Source organism: Prionailurus bengalensis, chromosome A2 (assembly GCF_016509475.1).
Source record: "Prionailurus bengalensis isolate Pbe53 chromosome A2, Fcat_Pben_1.1_paternal_pri, whole genome shotgun sequence".
NCBI lineage: Eukaryota > Metazoa > Chordata > Mammalia > Carnivora > Felidae > Prionailurus > Prionailurus bengalensis.
The window spans coordinates 485660-502372 of NC_057348.1; the positions used below are offsets into that span (position 1 = coordinate 485660).

Genomic DNA, 16713 nt, shown 5'->3' on the forward strand with positions numbered 1-16713 from the left:
TGACCAGCAAGAAATGTTTTTCAGAACGGGCACTTGGTACTGGGTCTTGAAGGGTGAGAAGTTCTCTGCTCCGAGTTACCTCCCTGCCCACAACTGGAAGGCAGGAGATCTACCCTGTAGGTTCCTAGCAGACGTGATCTGCCTCAGTTTCCCCAGGGTGCACACAACGTCAGAGAGCATTCGAATGGGCTGGTCTAGGTAGAGCTGGAGGTGGGCAGTATTGCTGTGTGACCCCTCCTGGGCCTCAGCTCCCCTGACGTCAACGGGCAGCGGTCCCGGGCTGGGGCCGGGCCCCAGACCCCGCCTCCTGCGCGGTGGCCCCGGCGGCTCCGCCCCGCGGCGCGGCCGGCAACTTTGGGATGGAGTTTGTGCGGACGCTGTGGCTCGGCCTGGCGCTGGCGCTGGGGCCGGGGCCGGGGCCCGCGGGGGGCCACCCGCAGCCGTGCGGCGTCCTGGAGCGCCTGGGGGGCTCGGTGCGCCTGGGCGCCCTCCTGCCCCGCGCGCCCGCCGCCCGCGCCCGCGTCCGCGCCGCCCTGGCCCGGGCCGCCCTGGCGCCGCGGCTGCCGCACAACCTGAGCCTGGAGCTGGTGGCCGCCGCGCCCCCTGCCCGCGACCCCGCCTCACTGGCCCGCGGCCTGTGCCAGGCGCTGGCGGCGCCGGGCGTGCGGGCCGTGCTCGCATTCCCGGGGGCGCGGCCCGAGCTGCGGCAGCTGCACTTCCTGGCGGCCGCCGCCGAGACCCCCGTGCTCAGTGTGCTGCGGCGGGAGGCGCGCGCGCCCCTCGGAGACCCGGTACGCGGGGACGCCCGGGGGGCCGGACGAGGGAGGCCCCGGGACGCCCTGGGGGGCGGGGGCCGGGGGTCCGACGCCAGAGGCGCCGGGGGGCGCTGGCACAGGAGCCCCCAGGGCTCGCGGGACGTGGACTCCTGACCCCGGATGCCTCCCAGGGCGCGGGGACCCAGAAACGGCGGCCGACCCGGTGCGATGCTTCTGGACCCAGGATGGCCAAACCCACACGAGGCCCCCCTCGAGGGGGGCGGTGGGGGGCGGCGGGGGGCGGCGGGGCCGCAACTCCTGCGCAGACCCGCTTCCTGGGCTTTGGTGATGGGGTCTCCCCACCGTGGCCGCTGCCCTTGTGGGCCCCAGAAGCCCTCCCCGGTCCCACCGAGCTGGGCCCCGGGCTGGGAGGGGAGGCAGGTCTCTCTGCCCGTTTCTGGGGTGCAGTTCCGGGGTCTGCTGGTCTCCCCAGTCTCCTCCCCGCGACGGGCCACCCTCCCTGTCAGTCAGACCCCTCCCTCCGCATCTCTGGAGATTATTCCCTCCTTGATTCCGCCTCTGGGCCTGGATCTGGGCCTGAAGAAGCAGAAAGCGGGATACGGATGAGGGGTGACTGAGAGGCTCTGGGGACCCCCGTGGTGCCTCTGGGAAAGGCCCCCTTACAAGGACAGCAGGGAGGGGCCCAACCTAGAGATATGGGGACTGGTAGGGGCCTCCCGCCTTCCGAACGCAGCTTGAAGCCCCTCCAGGCCGTCCTTCTCCTCAGGGAGGGGAGACCTCGACTGTAGAGGAAGCCTGGGGTCTCCTTAACCCCGCTGTCCCTGCCTCGAGGCGGGCCCCCTGCGCCGACCTTGTGGGAAAGATACAGAACTCAAAGCCAGGCCTGTGGCGCCCTCTGCTGCCGCCTCCAGGCCCGGAGCCCCGGCTATTTACGTCGGTCTTTTGGGAGGACTCGCTTGGACCCCCAGGGACTGAAGAGCAGCCTCAGCCCTGGGCATCCTGTCCTCACCGGGGCAACACCCTGCTCGCCTTAGGCGTCTGGCATTGCTCTCTCTCATCCTTCACAGGCTAAGAGCAAGTCCCGGAGAACTTTCTGGGTGCCACAGGGCATAGAGGAGTCCCTCAGCCCCTGGCTCGCCAGGGAAGTCTGAATAGGGGATGCGTGATGGACCTGGGTTTTGAAGGATGTGTAGGAGTTGGGTGCCGGGGGGGGGGGGAGAGAGAGAGAGAGGAGAGGTGTTCCAGTTGGGAACTGTGAAAAGCCCCAAAGTGGGGTGCGACCAGGGTGGCCAGAACCCAGCGAGTAGGCCCTGAGTGTCAGGCCAAGGAGGCTGGGCTTTGTGCTGATGGTGGTGGGGAGACAGAGAGGGTTTAGAGCAGGGGCGGGCTGGCGGAGCCAGGCATGCCGCCCGGTCTTAAAGAGGACGTCTGTTTATCGAGCACCTACTCGTGGGGGTGGGGAGGGTGCGGTGGGTCACAGGTCGCCAACCCTAACTGTGCCCACCCCCTCTCCAGAATCCGTTCCACCTGCAGCTGGACTGGGCCAGCCCCCTGGAGACGCTGCTCGACGTGCTGGTGTCTGTGCTGCAGGCCCATGCCTGGGAGGACGTCGGCCTGGTGCTCTGCCGCGTGCGGGACCCTGCTGGGCTGGTGGCCCTCTGGACCGCCCGGACCGGCGGGGCCCCAAAGCTCGTGCTGGACCTGGGTCGGCCGGAGCCGGGTGCCGCGGGGCTGCAGGCACGCCTGGCCCCCCTGGGGGCCCCGACGGGGGGCTCGGCCCCAGTGCCCGTGGCTGCACTCCTCGGCTGTGACGTGGCCCGCGCCCTCCGGGTGCTGCGGGCCGCGCCCCCGGGGCCCCGCTGGCTGCTGGGCACACCACTGTCCCCTGAGGTACTGCCCACGGACGGCCTGCCCCTCGGGCTGCTGGCGCTGGGCGAGGTGGCTCGGCCCCCGCTGGAGGCCGCCATTCATGACGCCGTGGAGCTGGTGGCTCGCGCCCTGGGAAGCGCGGCCCGTGCGGAACCGGAGCGCGCCCTCCCCCCCGCCACGGTCAACTGCCACGACCCACGCCCGGCCGGGTCCCTGTCCTCGGGCCGCTTGCTGGCACGGTGAGTGAGGGGCGTGCGGGTCCCGTCTGTGAGTCGGGAAAGGCACCATTGTTGGCTCCGTGCTGTATACCGGGCATCGTATCCTCCCGAGAAAGCGGGTTTTGACCCTAAGGTGGAAGCAGGGCAGGGGAAGGGGCAGGCGGGGGCTTAGGGCGCCCTGGGGGCAGCGTGCAGCGCAGGGGAAGTGAACCAGCCAGGCGGCCCCGTCGGGCATGGGAACCGGGAAGTCGTCGCTTTCGGGCCGGGGGCACCGTCACCGCCCCCGTGGCGCGGGTGCCACGCTGGCAAGGGGTCCGGCCCCCGCTGCCTGACGGTGCCCCCTCCCTCCTCCGCCCCTCCCCCCCCCCCCCCCCCCCCGCCAGGTTCCTGGCCAACACGTCCTTCCAGGGCCGCACGGGGCCAGTGTGGGTGACCGGCTCCTCCCAGGTGCACGTGTCACGGCACTTCCGAGTGTGGAGCCTGCGCCAGGACCCGCGGGGCGCCCCGGCCTGGGCCACGGTGGGCAGCTGGCGGGCCGGGCGGCTGGAGTCGGAGCCGGGCGGCGCGGCCGCGCGGCCCCCGCCGGCGCCGGGAGCCGGAGGCCGGCCCAAGCTGCGCGTGGTGACGCTGGTGGAGCACCCGTTCGTGTTCGCCCGCGAGCCGGATGAGGACGGCCAGTGCCCCGCGGGGCGGCTGTGCCTGGCCCCCGGCACCAACGACTCGGCCGCGCTGGACGCGCTGTTCGCCGCCCTGGCCAACGGCTCGGCGCCGCGGGCGCTGCGCAAGTGTTGCTACGGCTACTGCATCGACCTGCTGGAGCGCCTGGCGGAGGACGCGCCCTTCGACTTCGAGCTGTACATCGTGGGCGACGGCAAGTACGGCGCCCTGCGGGACGGCCGCTGGACCGGCCTGGTGGGCGACCTGCTGGCCGGCAGGGCCCACATGGCCGTCACCAGCTTCAGCATCAACTCGGCGCGCTCCCAGGTGCTGGACTTCAGCAGCCCCTTCTTCTCCACCAGCCTGGGCATCATGGTGCGCGCCCGGGACACGGCCTCGCCCATCGGCGCCTTCACGTGGCCGCTGCACTGGTCCATGTGGCTGGGCGTCTTCGCGGCCCTGCACCTCACCGCGCTCTTCCTCACGCTGTACGAGTGGCGCAGCCCCTACGGCCTCACGCCCCGCGGCCGCAACCGGGCCACCGTGTTCTCCTACTCCTCGGCGCTCAACCTCTGCTACGCCATCCTGTTCGGACGCACGGTCTCCAGCAAGACGCCCAAGTGCCCCACGGGCCGCTTCCTCATGAACCTGTGGGCCATCTTCTGCCTGCTCGTGCTGTCCAGCTACACGGCCAACCTGGCCGCCGTCATGGTCGGGGACAAGACTTTCGAGGAGCTGTCGGGGATCCATGACCCCAAGGTGGGCAGCCGTGGGGCCGGGAGGCCTCCCACTCCCCCGGTTCCCGCCCCAAGACCCAGCCGCCGGCAGCCACCTGCTCCTGAAAACATTTATCGAGCGCTCGGTGTGTGCGCCGGGCGTAGGGGACCCGGCTGGGACCCAACAGGCGAAGGTCTCCGTGCCCCAGGGAGAGGTGTCGCGGTCAAGAGAAGCACGCCAGATTGGTGTGTGAGGTGGCTGTAAAGTGTCAGGAAGGAAAATGAGGCAGAGTGGGAACACAGGGAGTCCTGGGAGGGGCGTTTTCTGAAACGAGGGTGAGGAAATAACTCTGGGAGGGGGTGACATTCGAGAGACTTTTATGTAGAGATCAGGGAGGAATGATGGGAGAGAAGGCAGAGCAAGTGCAAAGGCCCCGGGGCAGGTCCTGCAGGGTGTCTAAAGCGGTTCTTTCTGAGACAGAACTTTCTGTCGGAGCCCTGGCGGCTTGCGGGCAGAGCAGAGGTGTGCCCCAGTCTACATATTTCTCTTTTTTTTAATGAAAGAGTTTATTCCTGAACAGGGAGCAGTGAGCACCATGGATGAACCCATGGTCCAGCTCCTAAGTCAACTCCCCGCCACCCAGGCCAGTCCCAGCCACTGGACTGTCATTTCACCAGTTTTCTGGAAACTTTCACACACCCCAGGGTCCCCTTTTCCCAGTTGTCTTTTCTCCCCCCATGGCTTGTTTGAATCTGGTCCTAAACACACAGGCACTGTGGGTGCATTTCCTCTCCACTTATTTCTTGCCCAAAAATGTGTTTGCTGGAGAAATTGTTTTTGTCCCGTAGCAGCTCCCACTGTTCGGATCCGGCTGCCTGTGTCCCGAGGGGTGCTACACCCTAAGCCCCGTATCTTTGTAAATTGGTACGACAGCCCCGGGCCCGGTGCTGTGTGATGTGCTAGCCACTCACACGCGGCCACTTTCAACATTTAATTAATTAACTGTAAGTGCCCAACAGCCACTGAGAACAGCACAGGTACCGGGTCTCCTCGTCGGAAGGTTCCAGACAGGACTGCTCTAGACGCTCCACAGGACAAGGGTCCGGCTTTTCCCGAGGGCTGTGGCCACATCAGGACGGTGGGTCAGTGTAACCACTCACTCATCCCTTAGGAGTTTGCAGACTGTGGGCGGCGCTGGGGAGCCAGGACAGGGAGGAGCGGCCAGCAGGGCTGCGGGGTTCCGGGTGGTTCTGAAAGTGGAGCCACAGGATTTGCAGACCCACGTGGCGTGGAGACCAGAGACACAGGGTGAGAAGAGGCAGTACAGGGCCGACTGGGGCAGGAAGGGCCGGGAGGACAGGTGTGGGGGGCCTGATCCCAAGGGATTCCCGCGGGCCCCCAGGGCGGCCACGGAGGAGGTGGTGAGAAGAGGAGGAGGAGGAGGAGGTCTGGGGTTCAAGCTCGAGCTCGGGCTCGGGGCCAGGTCTGCGTGGAGATGGACAGTGGGCACTGAGGAGAGCGGCCCTCACCCTGGCGACCCTGCCCCCCAGGGACAGAGAGAGGGCCATGTCGCGGAACATCACGACTGGGGAGCTCCTGGCACCGAGTGGGTGGGGCAGGGGTGCTGCTGACCCCCTCTCGGCGCCCAGAGGGGCCCCAGTCGGGCCGGCGGCGGCGGCGGCGGCGGGGGCGGGAGGAGCTGGGCGAGAGCCCTGGGGACGCGGGGCAGCCGGAGGCCAGGGCGACAGCGGCCCGGGCTGACGAGCTGCCCCCGCAGCTGCACCACCCGTCCCAGGGCTTCCGCGTGGGCACCGTGTGGGAGAGCAGCGCCGAGGCCTACATCAAAAAGAGCTTCCCCGACATGTACGCGCACATGCGGCGCCACAGCGCGCCCACCACGCCCACGGCGTCTCCATGCTCACGTGAGGCCGCGGGGGGGCGGGCCCGACCCTGCAGGGGCGGGGCATGCGGGGGTTGGGTCGAGCCGAGGGGGCGGGACCTGACGGGGGGAGCACCGGGCACCGTGAGGGGGGCGGGCGCGAGGCGGGGGCGACGGGGCAGGACGGTGGTGGGGGGGTGGGGGCCGGAGCGGGACTCCGGGGTGGGCGGGGCCCGAGGGGCGAGGCGGAGCACCGGGGGCGGGGCCGGCGACTACGGGGACGAACCATGGGGGGGGGGGCGGGCGCGAGCCGTGACCCCGGGGTGGGCGGGGCCTACGGGGCGGAGCCTGCGAGGCGGGGGCGACGGAGCAGGACCTGGGAGGGCGGGACCCCGGGGTGGGCGGAGCCCGCGGGGGCGGGGCCTCTCACCCCACTGCCCCCACCCCGCAGGAGCGACCCCCCCAAGCTCAACGCCTTCATCATGGACAAGTCGCTCCTGGACTACGAGGTCTCCATCGACGCCGACTGCAAACTACTGACCGTGGGCAAGCCTTTCGCCATGGAGGGTGAGGGGCCGCGGGGAGCGGTGGCCCCCGGGAGCAGTGGCCCCAGGGATGGCTCCTCTGGGGCTGCGTCCAGCCTGGCCCCCAACCCCCCCCCCCCCCGGCCTCCCCCAGGCTACGGCATCGGACTCCCTCAGAACTCGCCGCTCACTTCCAACCTGTCCGAGTTCATCAGCCGCTACAAGTCCTCCGGCTTCATCGACTTGCTGCACGACAAGTGGTACAAGATGGTGCCTTGTGGGAAGCGCGTCTTCGCCGTTACCGAGGTGCGGCAGGGCCAGGGGACACGGGGCGGGGGCAGGCGGGGGCGCACCCTGAGCCTGCACGGCCCCCCGCCCCGGTGGTTGCCAAGATGTGTGCGCTCCTACGCATCCTACCAAAGCCCAGCTCCGGTGTCCTCCCCACGAACGTGGAAGCCTCGGCCAGGGCTCCCCTTCCGGCCTCGCCCGCGGAGGGTTTGTGCCTGTGTCGTCCCCCCCCTCCCCCCCCCCCCCCCCCGCAGACGCTGCAGGTGGGCATCTACCACTTCTCGGGACTCTTCGTGCTGTTCTGCCTGGGCCTCGGCAGCGCCCTGCTCAGCTCTCTGGGGGAGCACGTCTTCTACCACCTGGTGCTCCCGCGCATGCGAAGAGGCAACAGGCTGCAGTACTGGCTGCACACCAGCCAGGTGAGGGGCGGGTTGCGCCGACGGGCGGGCTGCGCGGGCGGGCGACGGCGGCCTCCCGTGACCCCGACAAAGCGCCTGTCCGGACTTGTAGAGAATCCACCGCGCGCTCAACACAGAGCCTCCGGAAGGTCACGAGGAGCCAGAGCCAAGGTAAGGGGCCCCGAAGGCCACCCCCCGGCCCCCTGCCAGCTCTGACCCCCACCCTCAAGCTGACCGCTTCTCGCCTCGGCCCTCCCCGGAAGGACAAGGAAGCCCCACACCGACGGGGAGGGACCCCGACCCCAGGGGCAGAGCGCCAGGATACTGGCGCAGCCCCATCCACACCCCATGTCCCCAGGGCTCCGGAGCAGCAGCAGGACACGCCCACGGCCTCTGCAGGTAAGGGGGGCTGGGCACACGTGCGCCGGGCCGCGGCGAGGGAGCGTCGTGTGCGCTTCCTACTGGAGCCCAGTGTGGCCGCCGCAGCGCCGGACTCGGAGGCCGGGCCCCCGGAAGGCCCTGTCTGGCCCTGCTCCAACGGCCGCCTGTCCTCGGGCGCCCCAGGCCCCGGTGAGCTGGAGCAGCTGGAGCAGCGCATCAGGAGCGCGCAGAAGCGGCTCCACCAGGCCCTGGTGCGGCGCCGAGAGCTCCTGGCCCAGCTCGGGGATGGCCCCGGCGAGCAGCTTCTGCACCTGCCCGAGGCCTGCTCCGAAGCAGCCGAAGCACCTGAAGTCACGGGTGGCTCACCCCGGGGAACGCCCCCCCCACCCCTGCCGGCCTGGACGGGGCGGCCCCCACTCGGGAGCCTGCACACAAGCCGTCCTAGCGCCAAGGGAGGAAGCTCGGAGGCCCCTCCCTGACCGCACACACAGACACCGCCGGGCGCCGTCAACAGTTTATTCTATACACAAACACGATTTTGCAATTAAATAGGATGGAATGAGCGCCTTTGTGCATTCCTCACCGAGGGGCCGGTTTGGCCACCAGCCCTGTCCCACTCCCACCCAAGCAGGGCTGGACGCCTGTGCCCGGCCGCTGCCTTCCAGGTGGGCGCCCGTGTCCGCGTCCCCGTCCCCGACCCCGAGGTGCCAACTCTGCCCTCCTGGGACCCCAGCCCTGGTACGCACCCCCGGGGTCGGGTGCCGTGGAGAAGGCACTGAGCATGATGCAGCACCAGCCAAGCGGGCCGGGACAGCGAGGGTGGCCCCCGCCGGCATTCACCTCATCAGAGACTTGCCCAGCTCTGCTACTGAGGGACAGCTCACTCCACACGTTTCACCAGCCCCTTCCAGAACCTTCCACGGAGCCCCCACCCCACTCTCATCCGCCTGCCTCCACCTGCCGGCCGAGGGGGCCCACCACTAACGTAGCAGGGACAGGCCTCCGGCAGGCCCCACCCTGGGGAAGAGACGGCCACCTCTGGGCGAACCCAACGGACCCTGACACCACCCCGAGGCAGGCTGGGCAGTCCCAAGAACCACCGGGACATCCTCCCCGACACCCGAGGGCTCCGGCCAGGTCATGCCCAGTGGGCCTGCATGGCCAGGGACGGGGTGGGGGCGGTCAGCTGCCCAAGGCTCAGGAGCCGACCTCCGGGGGCGGGTCCACTGGGGCTGTGGGTGCAGGGCTGGGCCCACTCACCCCGACGGCTGGGGGCGCCGCGTCACGCGCCAGGGAGTGGCTGGAGGGGGCACTGTCCTGGGGGACTCGGGGGGGCCCCCCACCAGGGCTCAGTGGGCCAGCAGGCCGTCGCTCCAGGAGGGAGGCACTCAAGCCAGACAAGAAGGAGGCGTCTGTGATCATGGCGGCCGTCTCTGCCATCCAGCCCAGGTCACCGCTGGCCGCCGCCGCCACCGAGGCCGCCGCGGCCACCAGGGAGCTGGGCGCCTCAGCCACGGGCCCGGGACCCCCACTGGCACCCGGCGAGCCGGGGCCCAGGGCAGGGGCCTGGCCAGCAGGGTCCGGCGCGGCGGCCGGGGCACCTCCGTTGTTGTTGAGGTCGTCCGGAAGGGCCGCGGGGGCGCCGGGGCCCAGGGGCGGGCTCTGCAGCAGCATTTCCTGGATGCGAATCTGCTGCAGGATGGCGGGCAGCTCGTAGTGGTGGAAGAAGTAGATCATGGAATGCTGGAGGGCGGAGGGCGGAGGGCGGGCTCGGAGTCAGGCGGGCCCCCGGCGGGAACCCGGGCCCCGCGGCGGGCGGGCGGGCGGCCGGCGCCCGGGACGCGAGTCCTCACCTGGATGAAGAGCCAGGACGTGACCAGGGCCAGGCTGCTGTACTGGCCGTTGAAGCGGTAGTGGTAGGCGTAGAAGGCGAAGTGGTACAGGTAGAAGAACCTGGAGGGAGGAGAGTGAGGCGCCGCCCGCCGAGCCCACCCCGGACCCCCACGGACCCTCCGTGCTCACCGCAGCCAGTGTCTCTTGCTGGTGTTGGTGTGGCAGCAGATGGCGTCGTACTGGTCGGCCAGCCAGACGATGAGGATGATGTAGAAGGCCGTGGTGGTGTCGTTGAAGAACTCGGACATGATGGCTTCCATCCCTGCGGGAAGGCCCGGTGGCTGGGCTGGGGGGCGGGGCGCCCCGGGAGCGGGGGGCGGGGCGGGGGCGGGGGGGCGGGGCGGGGGCGCGGGGGCGGGGTCCTCACCTACGAGGGCCAGGATGACGGTCAGCAAGGGCGCGGCGGGGAAGGCGATGGCCATATTCATCTCCAACATCTGCAGCAGGTCCACTGCGGGCAGAGAGCGGCGGGCGGGCAGACCGGGTGAGGTGCCCGGGGGCGGGGGGGAGGTGGGCAGGGGGGCCGCGGGGGCGCCTGGGGCTGAGCCCACCCCTCCCGCCCGGCTGGCCCAGCAGGGAGACTCACCAATGAAGACAAAAATCTGGTGGTGGGAGTATCGGAGCAGCATGGAGACGCTGAGGGTCTGCGGGCGAGGGCCGCGAGATGCCTCAGGGGGGGGCGGGGGGGGCGGGGCGGCCGCACGCCCACCCCGCCCCCACCCCGCCCGCTGCCCCCGAGGCACTCACGAAGATGACCATGATGACGAAGGCGGCCAGGTAGGACGTGCGAGCCATCCACATGCTCACGAAACGGTAGTGCTCCCCGGACACCACGTTCCGCAGGAAGCCTGCGTGGGGGGGGGGGGGGGGGGGGGCGGAGCCGTGAGCGCCCTCCCGGCCACCGCCCCGCACCCAGCCCCCACCTGCTGCCGCCCGCCGCACCCTTGTTCTCCTCGTTCTCGGCCAGGCCTTTGACGCTGGACATGAGGATGTCGTCGTAGCCCAGGAACTCGGCCAACAGCAGGCGGCTGAAGCGGTCCCCGAAGCACTGGTCTCGCGAGGGGTCTGCGGGGCGGGCACAGGACGGGGCGCGCGTCTGGCCAGGGCCCCGCCCCAGGCAGCACCGTGACCCTCCCGCCCCAGGATGCCTTGGAGGAAGGAGACTTCTTGTAGCCAGAGGGTGGAGACAGCCCCCCAACCCGGGTCCCAAGGGCTTCGGGCTGCCTCCAAATCCCCTCTGCCTCACCCTGGGGGACACTCACCCAGAGTGACCACCATGACAGGGATGCTGAGTCGCTGTCGTGTGGCCTGGGACAGCCGGAGGAAGCCGTACTCCAGCGAGTACTCCACCACATATTCATCCTGTGGCCATGCTGCCGGGGCAAGCTCAGTGAGTCCCGGGCCGCCCCTGGAGGGCTGGGGGGGGGGGGGGGGAGGGGCAGGCCAGGCTCAAGGGAGGGGGTCGCTGGGTAGAGCTGCTTTGCACCACACCCCCCACGGGGCCTTCGGGGCCCCCAGAGAAGGAGTCCCACACGCTGCCGACAGATGGAGAAACTGAGGCACAGAGTGGCCATTCTCCAGTACCGATCTGGCTGCTCAGACCCCCAGCCCCTCTGAGCAAGGGTGCAGCCCTAGACGGTGACCCGCTGTCATGAGGCGCCAAGCACACCTCGGCAGCCCACGCGGGGTGTACTTTTTTGTACTTTTTTAAAGGTTTTATTTCTTAAGTCATCTTTATACCCAACGTGGGGCCGGAACTCACAACCCTGAGATCGAGAGTGATGCGCTCTCCGGACTGAGCCGGCCGGGCGCCCCGGGCATGTACCTTTAGAGGGCGTCTCTGGGAAGGGGGACTCCTGGCTGTCATTCAGGGCCTCGGCACCACCCGGTGGCTTCAACACTTTGGGCTCAATGTCCAACTCGAACTGTGGAGCGCCAAGACAGCGGTCAGCGGCCCGGCCCAGAGGCCCCTTTCCCCTGCTGACTGAAAGACGCAGACTCCACCCCGGCTGCCGTGACCGCCAGCCTCTGCCCTGTAACCCACCAAAGACCCCCAACACCGAGCTCCCCCCGAGCGGCCACCTCCGGGTGAGGGTCTGCACTCTGAAGCCGGGGACAGGGGCAGGATCGGCGGGATGGGGCTGCCTGGCAAGGTAGGCACCCACGCCCCACGGGCGCCAGCCCCTCAACTGTGGGACTCTGGCCTCGAACTTGCTTGAGCGCGTCCTTCCTTCCAGGCTGTGGGCCCCACACATCCACCCGACCCCCGCGGGTGCCGGGGGCCCCTGCACGTCTCCAGTGACGGCGCTCACCACCCCACAGACGGCCACTCCACCTGGGACAGCCGGGACCGGCTTTGAGCACTGGGCCCAGCGTTTCCAGGGGGCTCCTTGTCAGCTGTGTCTGCCCTCGGTGCCCCCAGAATCAGACCAATCCTTTCCAAGTAAGGGCTGGGAAATGGCCCAGGGCCCCGAACCTCCCAGCACAGTCCCTGCCCCGAAGGCCGCACCTGCAGGAGTGCGCCAGGTCAAGCGCTGGGCCCGCCACCAGACGAATCACTGGTTCGCCGTGCGCTCACCAGGCGCCTCCCGTGCAGGGCCCTCCCGGCCAGCTCACCTTGACGGAGGTGTTCCCAAACATCTCCACGGCCAGCTCCTCCTCCTCCTCCTCCAGTTCCAAGCTGCCCGGCTCCACGGCCAGGCCAGGGAAGCTGCCGCGGCGGCCACCATCACAAAACTGCAGGAAGACGGGTGCGCGGCTCGAGTTGTGCTGGACCTCCACGCGCAAGATGCCCTCCCGAGGCCACTTGTCCCGCACGTGCTCCAGGCAGTTGATGGGCGAGCGGGAGAACACGATGTGGATGTAGGCCAGGACAAAGAGCACGAACAGGGCCTGTGGGAGGGAGGGCGGTCAGTGCGGGAGCCCCCGGCACTCGGGGGACCCTCCCGGGCAGGGGCTATGCTGAGCTGGCTCCGGGGGAGGAAGAAGTCCCAGGGACGTGGCAAGTCCCGTGACGGCCCAGGGAAGCAGGGATGCCCTCTCAGACACTGCAGGACCCTCACCGGGGGACAGGGCACACTGGGCCTGGGCCCACCTGACAGAGGACCCCGCAGAGCACATGGTGACACCGGTGACCGCCCCCGCCTGGAGGCCCGCAGGGCAGCCCCGCGCTCCGCCTTGTCCTCAGGGCACCCCTGACCTCACCGGCCGCGCCCTCTGCACCGCTCCTGGGCTGGCAGGGCCAGCTTGTGGGGACGGTGCAGCCTCTCCCAGGGCGGTCTTGCCCGCGGAGAACACTGGGCAGCGTCTGGGACTGGCTAAGGTGGGGCACTCCTGGCATGGCCGGGTGGGGGAAGGGGGCTGCTCTACCCCCACAGCACCCAGAATGGCCCCCACCACAGAAAACGGCCTGCCCCTTGTCGCCAGGGTGAGAGGGGACTCTGCCCCACGGCACCTCACCAGCAGCACCTTTTACCCAGCTTGGAGGAGCGTCAAGAGGGCCGCCCCCCTCCCTGAGAGCCCATCTCACTGTCTGACGGCCGAGTTTCTCAGGGGCCTTTGGCCACGGGTCACCCCCAGACTGGGCACTGCGTCTGGGGGCTTCACTCCCGTGTATCACCCACTGCCCCCGCCCCCAGGGAAAGGGTCCAGCTGGCCCGATGGGACGCCCAGCGCTGTTCTGGAAAAAGAGGCCGTCCAGGAGCCGGCGAGCCCAGGGGCTGCTCGGCCAAAGACAAGGTGTTTCCTCGGAGGAGCCGGTGCACACTTTACACGCCCGCTACCCGTGGCTACAGGGCCACCGGCAGGGCCACCAGGACCTCGTCCCTCCCACGCTCTCCACGAGCCCTGCACATGCTGCCAGTGCCAGCCACGGACCGCCTGACCTCCCCGCCGGAGCCAGCCCTGCGGACGGGCAGAGGGGCACACACTCCCATCCCCGCCGGGCCACGGGGGCCGTGACCTGAGGGGGCGCAGGGCCAGGGGATGGGAGGAGCCCAGCGTCCGAGCGTGCTGCTGCGACCCCGGGCCCAGGTACGCGTGAAGCCGGGAGCCCGCCCAGACTCCTCAGACGTGTTATCTGCGCCACCCCTGTTGGGTCAACGTGGACCGTGCCTCCTTGGCCTGCAGTGCCCCTGGGAGACGGTGACGCGGGCGGTGTTGACACGGACGCAGAGCCCCCGTGTCCAGGTCACCGCAGACAGACGTGGAAGCTATGAGCGGAGCCGGGGCCTCTGCCGGGGGCAGCAGGCCTGAGTCTGCCTAACGTCACACAGACCCTGCTGGGCCAGCGCTGCACCCCATGCCCTGGTCTCCCCCTCCCTCCTGCTCCGCCCTCTTCGTTGCTGGGTCCCCGAACCAGGCAGGAGGCGGCACAGAGGTGTGCTCAGGGACTCCCATTCACAGCAAGGACCCTGGCGGCACTCCACACTATCGCACGTCACAACGACCCCGGAGGTCACCTCCGTTTTTCCGAGGGAAAGACCGGCAGAAACACCGAATGCCAGAGCCCTGCTAGCCCTGCCAGCATCGCTCAGTGGCTGCACGGTCAGGCTGCCCCAGGTTCAGAGACAGGCTGGGGCACCTAGTGCCCACCGCTCCAGGACTCAGAGGTCCCAGTCTGGCCGCGATGCCAGGGAAACCAGCAGAGGTGGAAGCCAAGGCTGCCGGAACGCGGGCCCGGCCACTGCCTCTCATCCCCCAAAGGCTGGCCCGGTGGGGAATCAGGTGGTCCGGGCTGGCTCCTGGCTGTGAGCCACAGAAAGACGCAGCTCTGAGGAAGTCACCAAGGGACCTCCGTATCTGCAGCCAGAGTGCCGGAAGCTGGGCAGGCAGGAAGTAAAGGCACGGAGCTTTCTGGAACTTGCAGCAGCCGCACAAACCAGCCAGTCCCAGCCCTCACCGAGCAGATGAGGGAAACAAAAGGAACCAGGGGTCGGGCAGATTCGAGAGGTCCGTGGGGCCTCCAGGCTTTGGCCCAGAGATCGCTCGGCCCAGCAGCACGACCCAGAGAGGAGAACTCAGGAGTCAGAACCCCCCGGGACACCTGACCACCTACTCCAGGGACACCTGGTATGCCGGGCTGTCCTGCTCCCATGTCAGGAAGTGGCGGGACAGAACTGACGCGACCAGGACCTGCTCCGGGAAGGCTGAGGTCCGACTGACCACTTGGGGCAAGCAGCACTTCCTCCCCGCAGGGAAATCACACCCACACACACTCAGGAGCCCAATAAAGGAACCCCGATTCAGGAATCCTCCACAGGGACCCGTGATGTTCTGGGGGAGCTCTGGGGAGAGAGGAGGAGGAAGACCGCCTCCTCGTGCCATCAGGCACTCCCAAAGACAAGGGACAGGGGGACTCTGGTGGGGGGGGGGGGACTCCCCGGAGACACTGGCAGGCCAGAACCAGCACCCGGGTCTGTTGGGCAGCTATGACTGCACTCCTCCCACCAAACCCCAAAGTGCTGTCAGCTCCTGACCCACCTGGTCTGGTCTGCACCCCAAGAGCCTCGAATGCTAGCACCAGCCCCCTCTCTGCAGACAAGGAGCCCAGAGCTCACTTGGGGATGAGCTACACACCCCGCCCCAGTGGGCAGCATGCTGTGGGGAAACGAAATGGCCATCTGCCCAACCGGGACCACCACGCCGCGCAGGAACCCGGAACCTTCTCTGAAGGGCTGCCAGCTGTCATCGGAGATCCTGTCGTAGAAGGACCTAGGCCAGTGCCAGTCCCCACTGAGCTGTGCCCATGGCTGAAACCTCTGTGCCACCCGAGGGAGGATGGCAAGGGGGTTTGCGCATGGCCCCTTGCTAAGTCGTAACTTTGCCACTAACCCCGGCGACATGTCCTGGGCTATGTCCTGGGCTAGGTCACATTCCCCGGAGAGGCTCAGAGGGAGATGGAAATGGGGTGTGGCTTCCAGTGCAGGAAGATGGGCATGGGCTGTGTCCTGTCCTGGGAGAGGGAGGCCTGGAACCTCCCGATTTGGGGAAGCCCAAGACTGGGGGTTTGGTCAGGGCCAGGACAGGTCTGGAAGCCTCCTCCAGAGCGGAGGAGGCCAGGCAGCACGGTCAGGGTCACACGACTGGGCTCCCGGGCTCCTGCCTCCCGAGGTGAGGGTCCTGGGAAAGGGAAGGGCCAGGGGTGGGGGGCAGTCTGGACAGAGCTGGCAGTGAGTTTCCGGGGTCGGGATCAGGGGCCGCTAACGGGGCGAGTGAGACTCGGGCCTCCCGGGGAGAAGTCGCACGGGCACGGGGGCTGGGATCGCAAGATTAAGAGGCCCGGAGGAAGGGGGTTCGCCTCCCCGCTGGGGTCGCGGTCAGAGGTCGCAGACCTGGGTGGAGGGTCTGGCCGCTAGGGTCAAGGGTCAGGGGTCGGGACCTCGGTCACCTTGAGCAGCACGAAGAACTCGAAGAGTCGTCGGAAGGCGGGCGGGAAGAGCCGCGAGTAGGTGACAGCCATCTTGAAGAAGAGCGCGTGGAAGAGCCGGTCGCGCACGTTGATGAGAGGGTTGGGGTTGAGGTTGGGGGTGCGAGGCCCGCGCGCGGGGACCGGGCCGCCGCCGCCGTTGGGCCCGGGCCCCGGGGCCCCGGGCGCCGCGTGCTCCGACATGCCGCCCAGCGTCGCGCCCTAACGGCCCGCGGGTCCCCGAGGGCGTCTCCCGGCCGCCATCGGCCGTCCTCACCGCGGCCGCGCTGCTCACCGACGCCCGGCCGCTGCCGCCGCCGCCATCTTCCGCCTCCGCGGCCTGCTGACGCCAGCGAGTCGCCGCGCCGGCAAGAGCGGCTTCCCTGCGCTCGCGGAGAACGCTGGGATGGCGGCGGCCCGCCCACTGCAGCCCCGCCCTCCCTCCTGGTCGCCGGGCCCGGCGCGCCAGGGCGGGGTGGTGTCTGGCCCAGGTGTTTTGCATATTATCCCCCACAAGCCTCAGCGGCTGCGAGGCGGAAATTGGACTATTAAATTCGTCAACATCTGAGGGTTTTAGCGTGATAACAGACACTCAAAGCAAGCATGATGGTAGGAGATATTCATCTGCATGGCTCTCTAGAAAACTTGTTCAATGCAGCTAGCTCAGTTTAGCCTAACTGTAAAATGATTTTGGGTTTGGTCTTTAA

General features: G+C 68.8%; 2 protein-coding genes across 11 annotated transcripts; one reads left to right on the forward strand and one right to left on the reverse strand.

The window, feature by feature from the left end:
- The first annotated feature begins 346 nt into the window (after nt 1-346).
- On the forward strand, nt 347-8270 carry GRIN3B (glutamate ionotropic receptor NMDA type subunit 3B). Its single transcript, XM_043590068.1, is given in 10 exon segments — nt 347-791; nt 2292-2884; nt 3247-4279; nt 6015-6138; nt 6141-6159; nt 6568-6683; nt 6795-6946; nt 7183-7347; nt 7439-7497; nt 7685-8270. Coding segments are annotated over 10 exon segments (3195 nt in total). The 5' UTR covers nt 347-359; the 3' UTR covers nt 8187-8270.
- On the reverse strand, nt 8210-16356 carry TMEM259 (transmembrane protein 259). Of its 10 annotated transcripts, none has more exons than XM_043590076.1 (11): nt 15989-16356; nt 12217-12492; nt 11426-11525; nt 10863-10973; nt 10543-10665; nt 10348-10448; nt 10187-10202; nt 9968-10048; nt 9730-9886; nt 9561-9660; nt 8210-9450 (listed from the first exon to the last, which is right to left on the reverse strand). In XM_043590076.1, the coding sequence occupies exons 1-11, from the start codon at nt 16208-16210 to the stop codon at nt 8905-8907; spliced, it is 1833 nt and encodes a 610-aa protein (XP_043446011.1). In that variant the 5' UTR covers nt 16211-16356; the 3' UTR covers nt 8210-8904. The 10 variants fall into 10 exon arrangements, with proteins under 10 accessions (XP_043446011.1, XP_043446010.1, XP_043446006.1 ...); XM_043590075.1 differs by having other exon boundaries at nt 9968-10051; XM_043590071.1 differs by having other exon boundaries at nt 10187-10244; nt 15989-16355.
- Between the last annotated feature and the right edge of the window lie 357 nt (nt 16357-16713).

Coding starts and splice junctions, on each gene's coding strand:
- TMEM259 (XM_043590069.1), bottom strand. CDS start 16,210: ATGTCGGAGCACGCGGCGCCCGGGGCCCCGGGGCCCGGGCCCAACGGC. Junction 11,526..12,216: donor TTGGGAACACCTCCGTCAAG/GTGAGCTGGCCG, acceptor GGCGCTCCACAG/TTCGAGTTGGACATTGAGCC. Junction 9,661..9,729: donor AGCAAGAGACACTGGCTGCG/GTGAGCACGGAG, acceptor TCCTCCCTCCAG/GTTCTTCTACCTGTACCACT.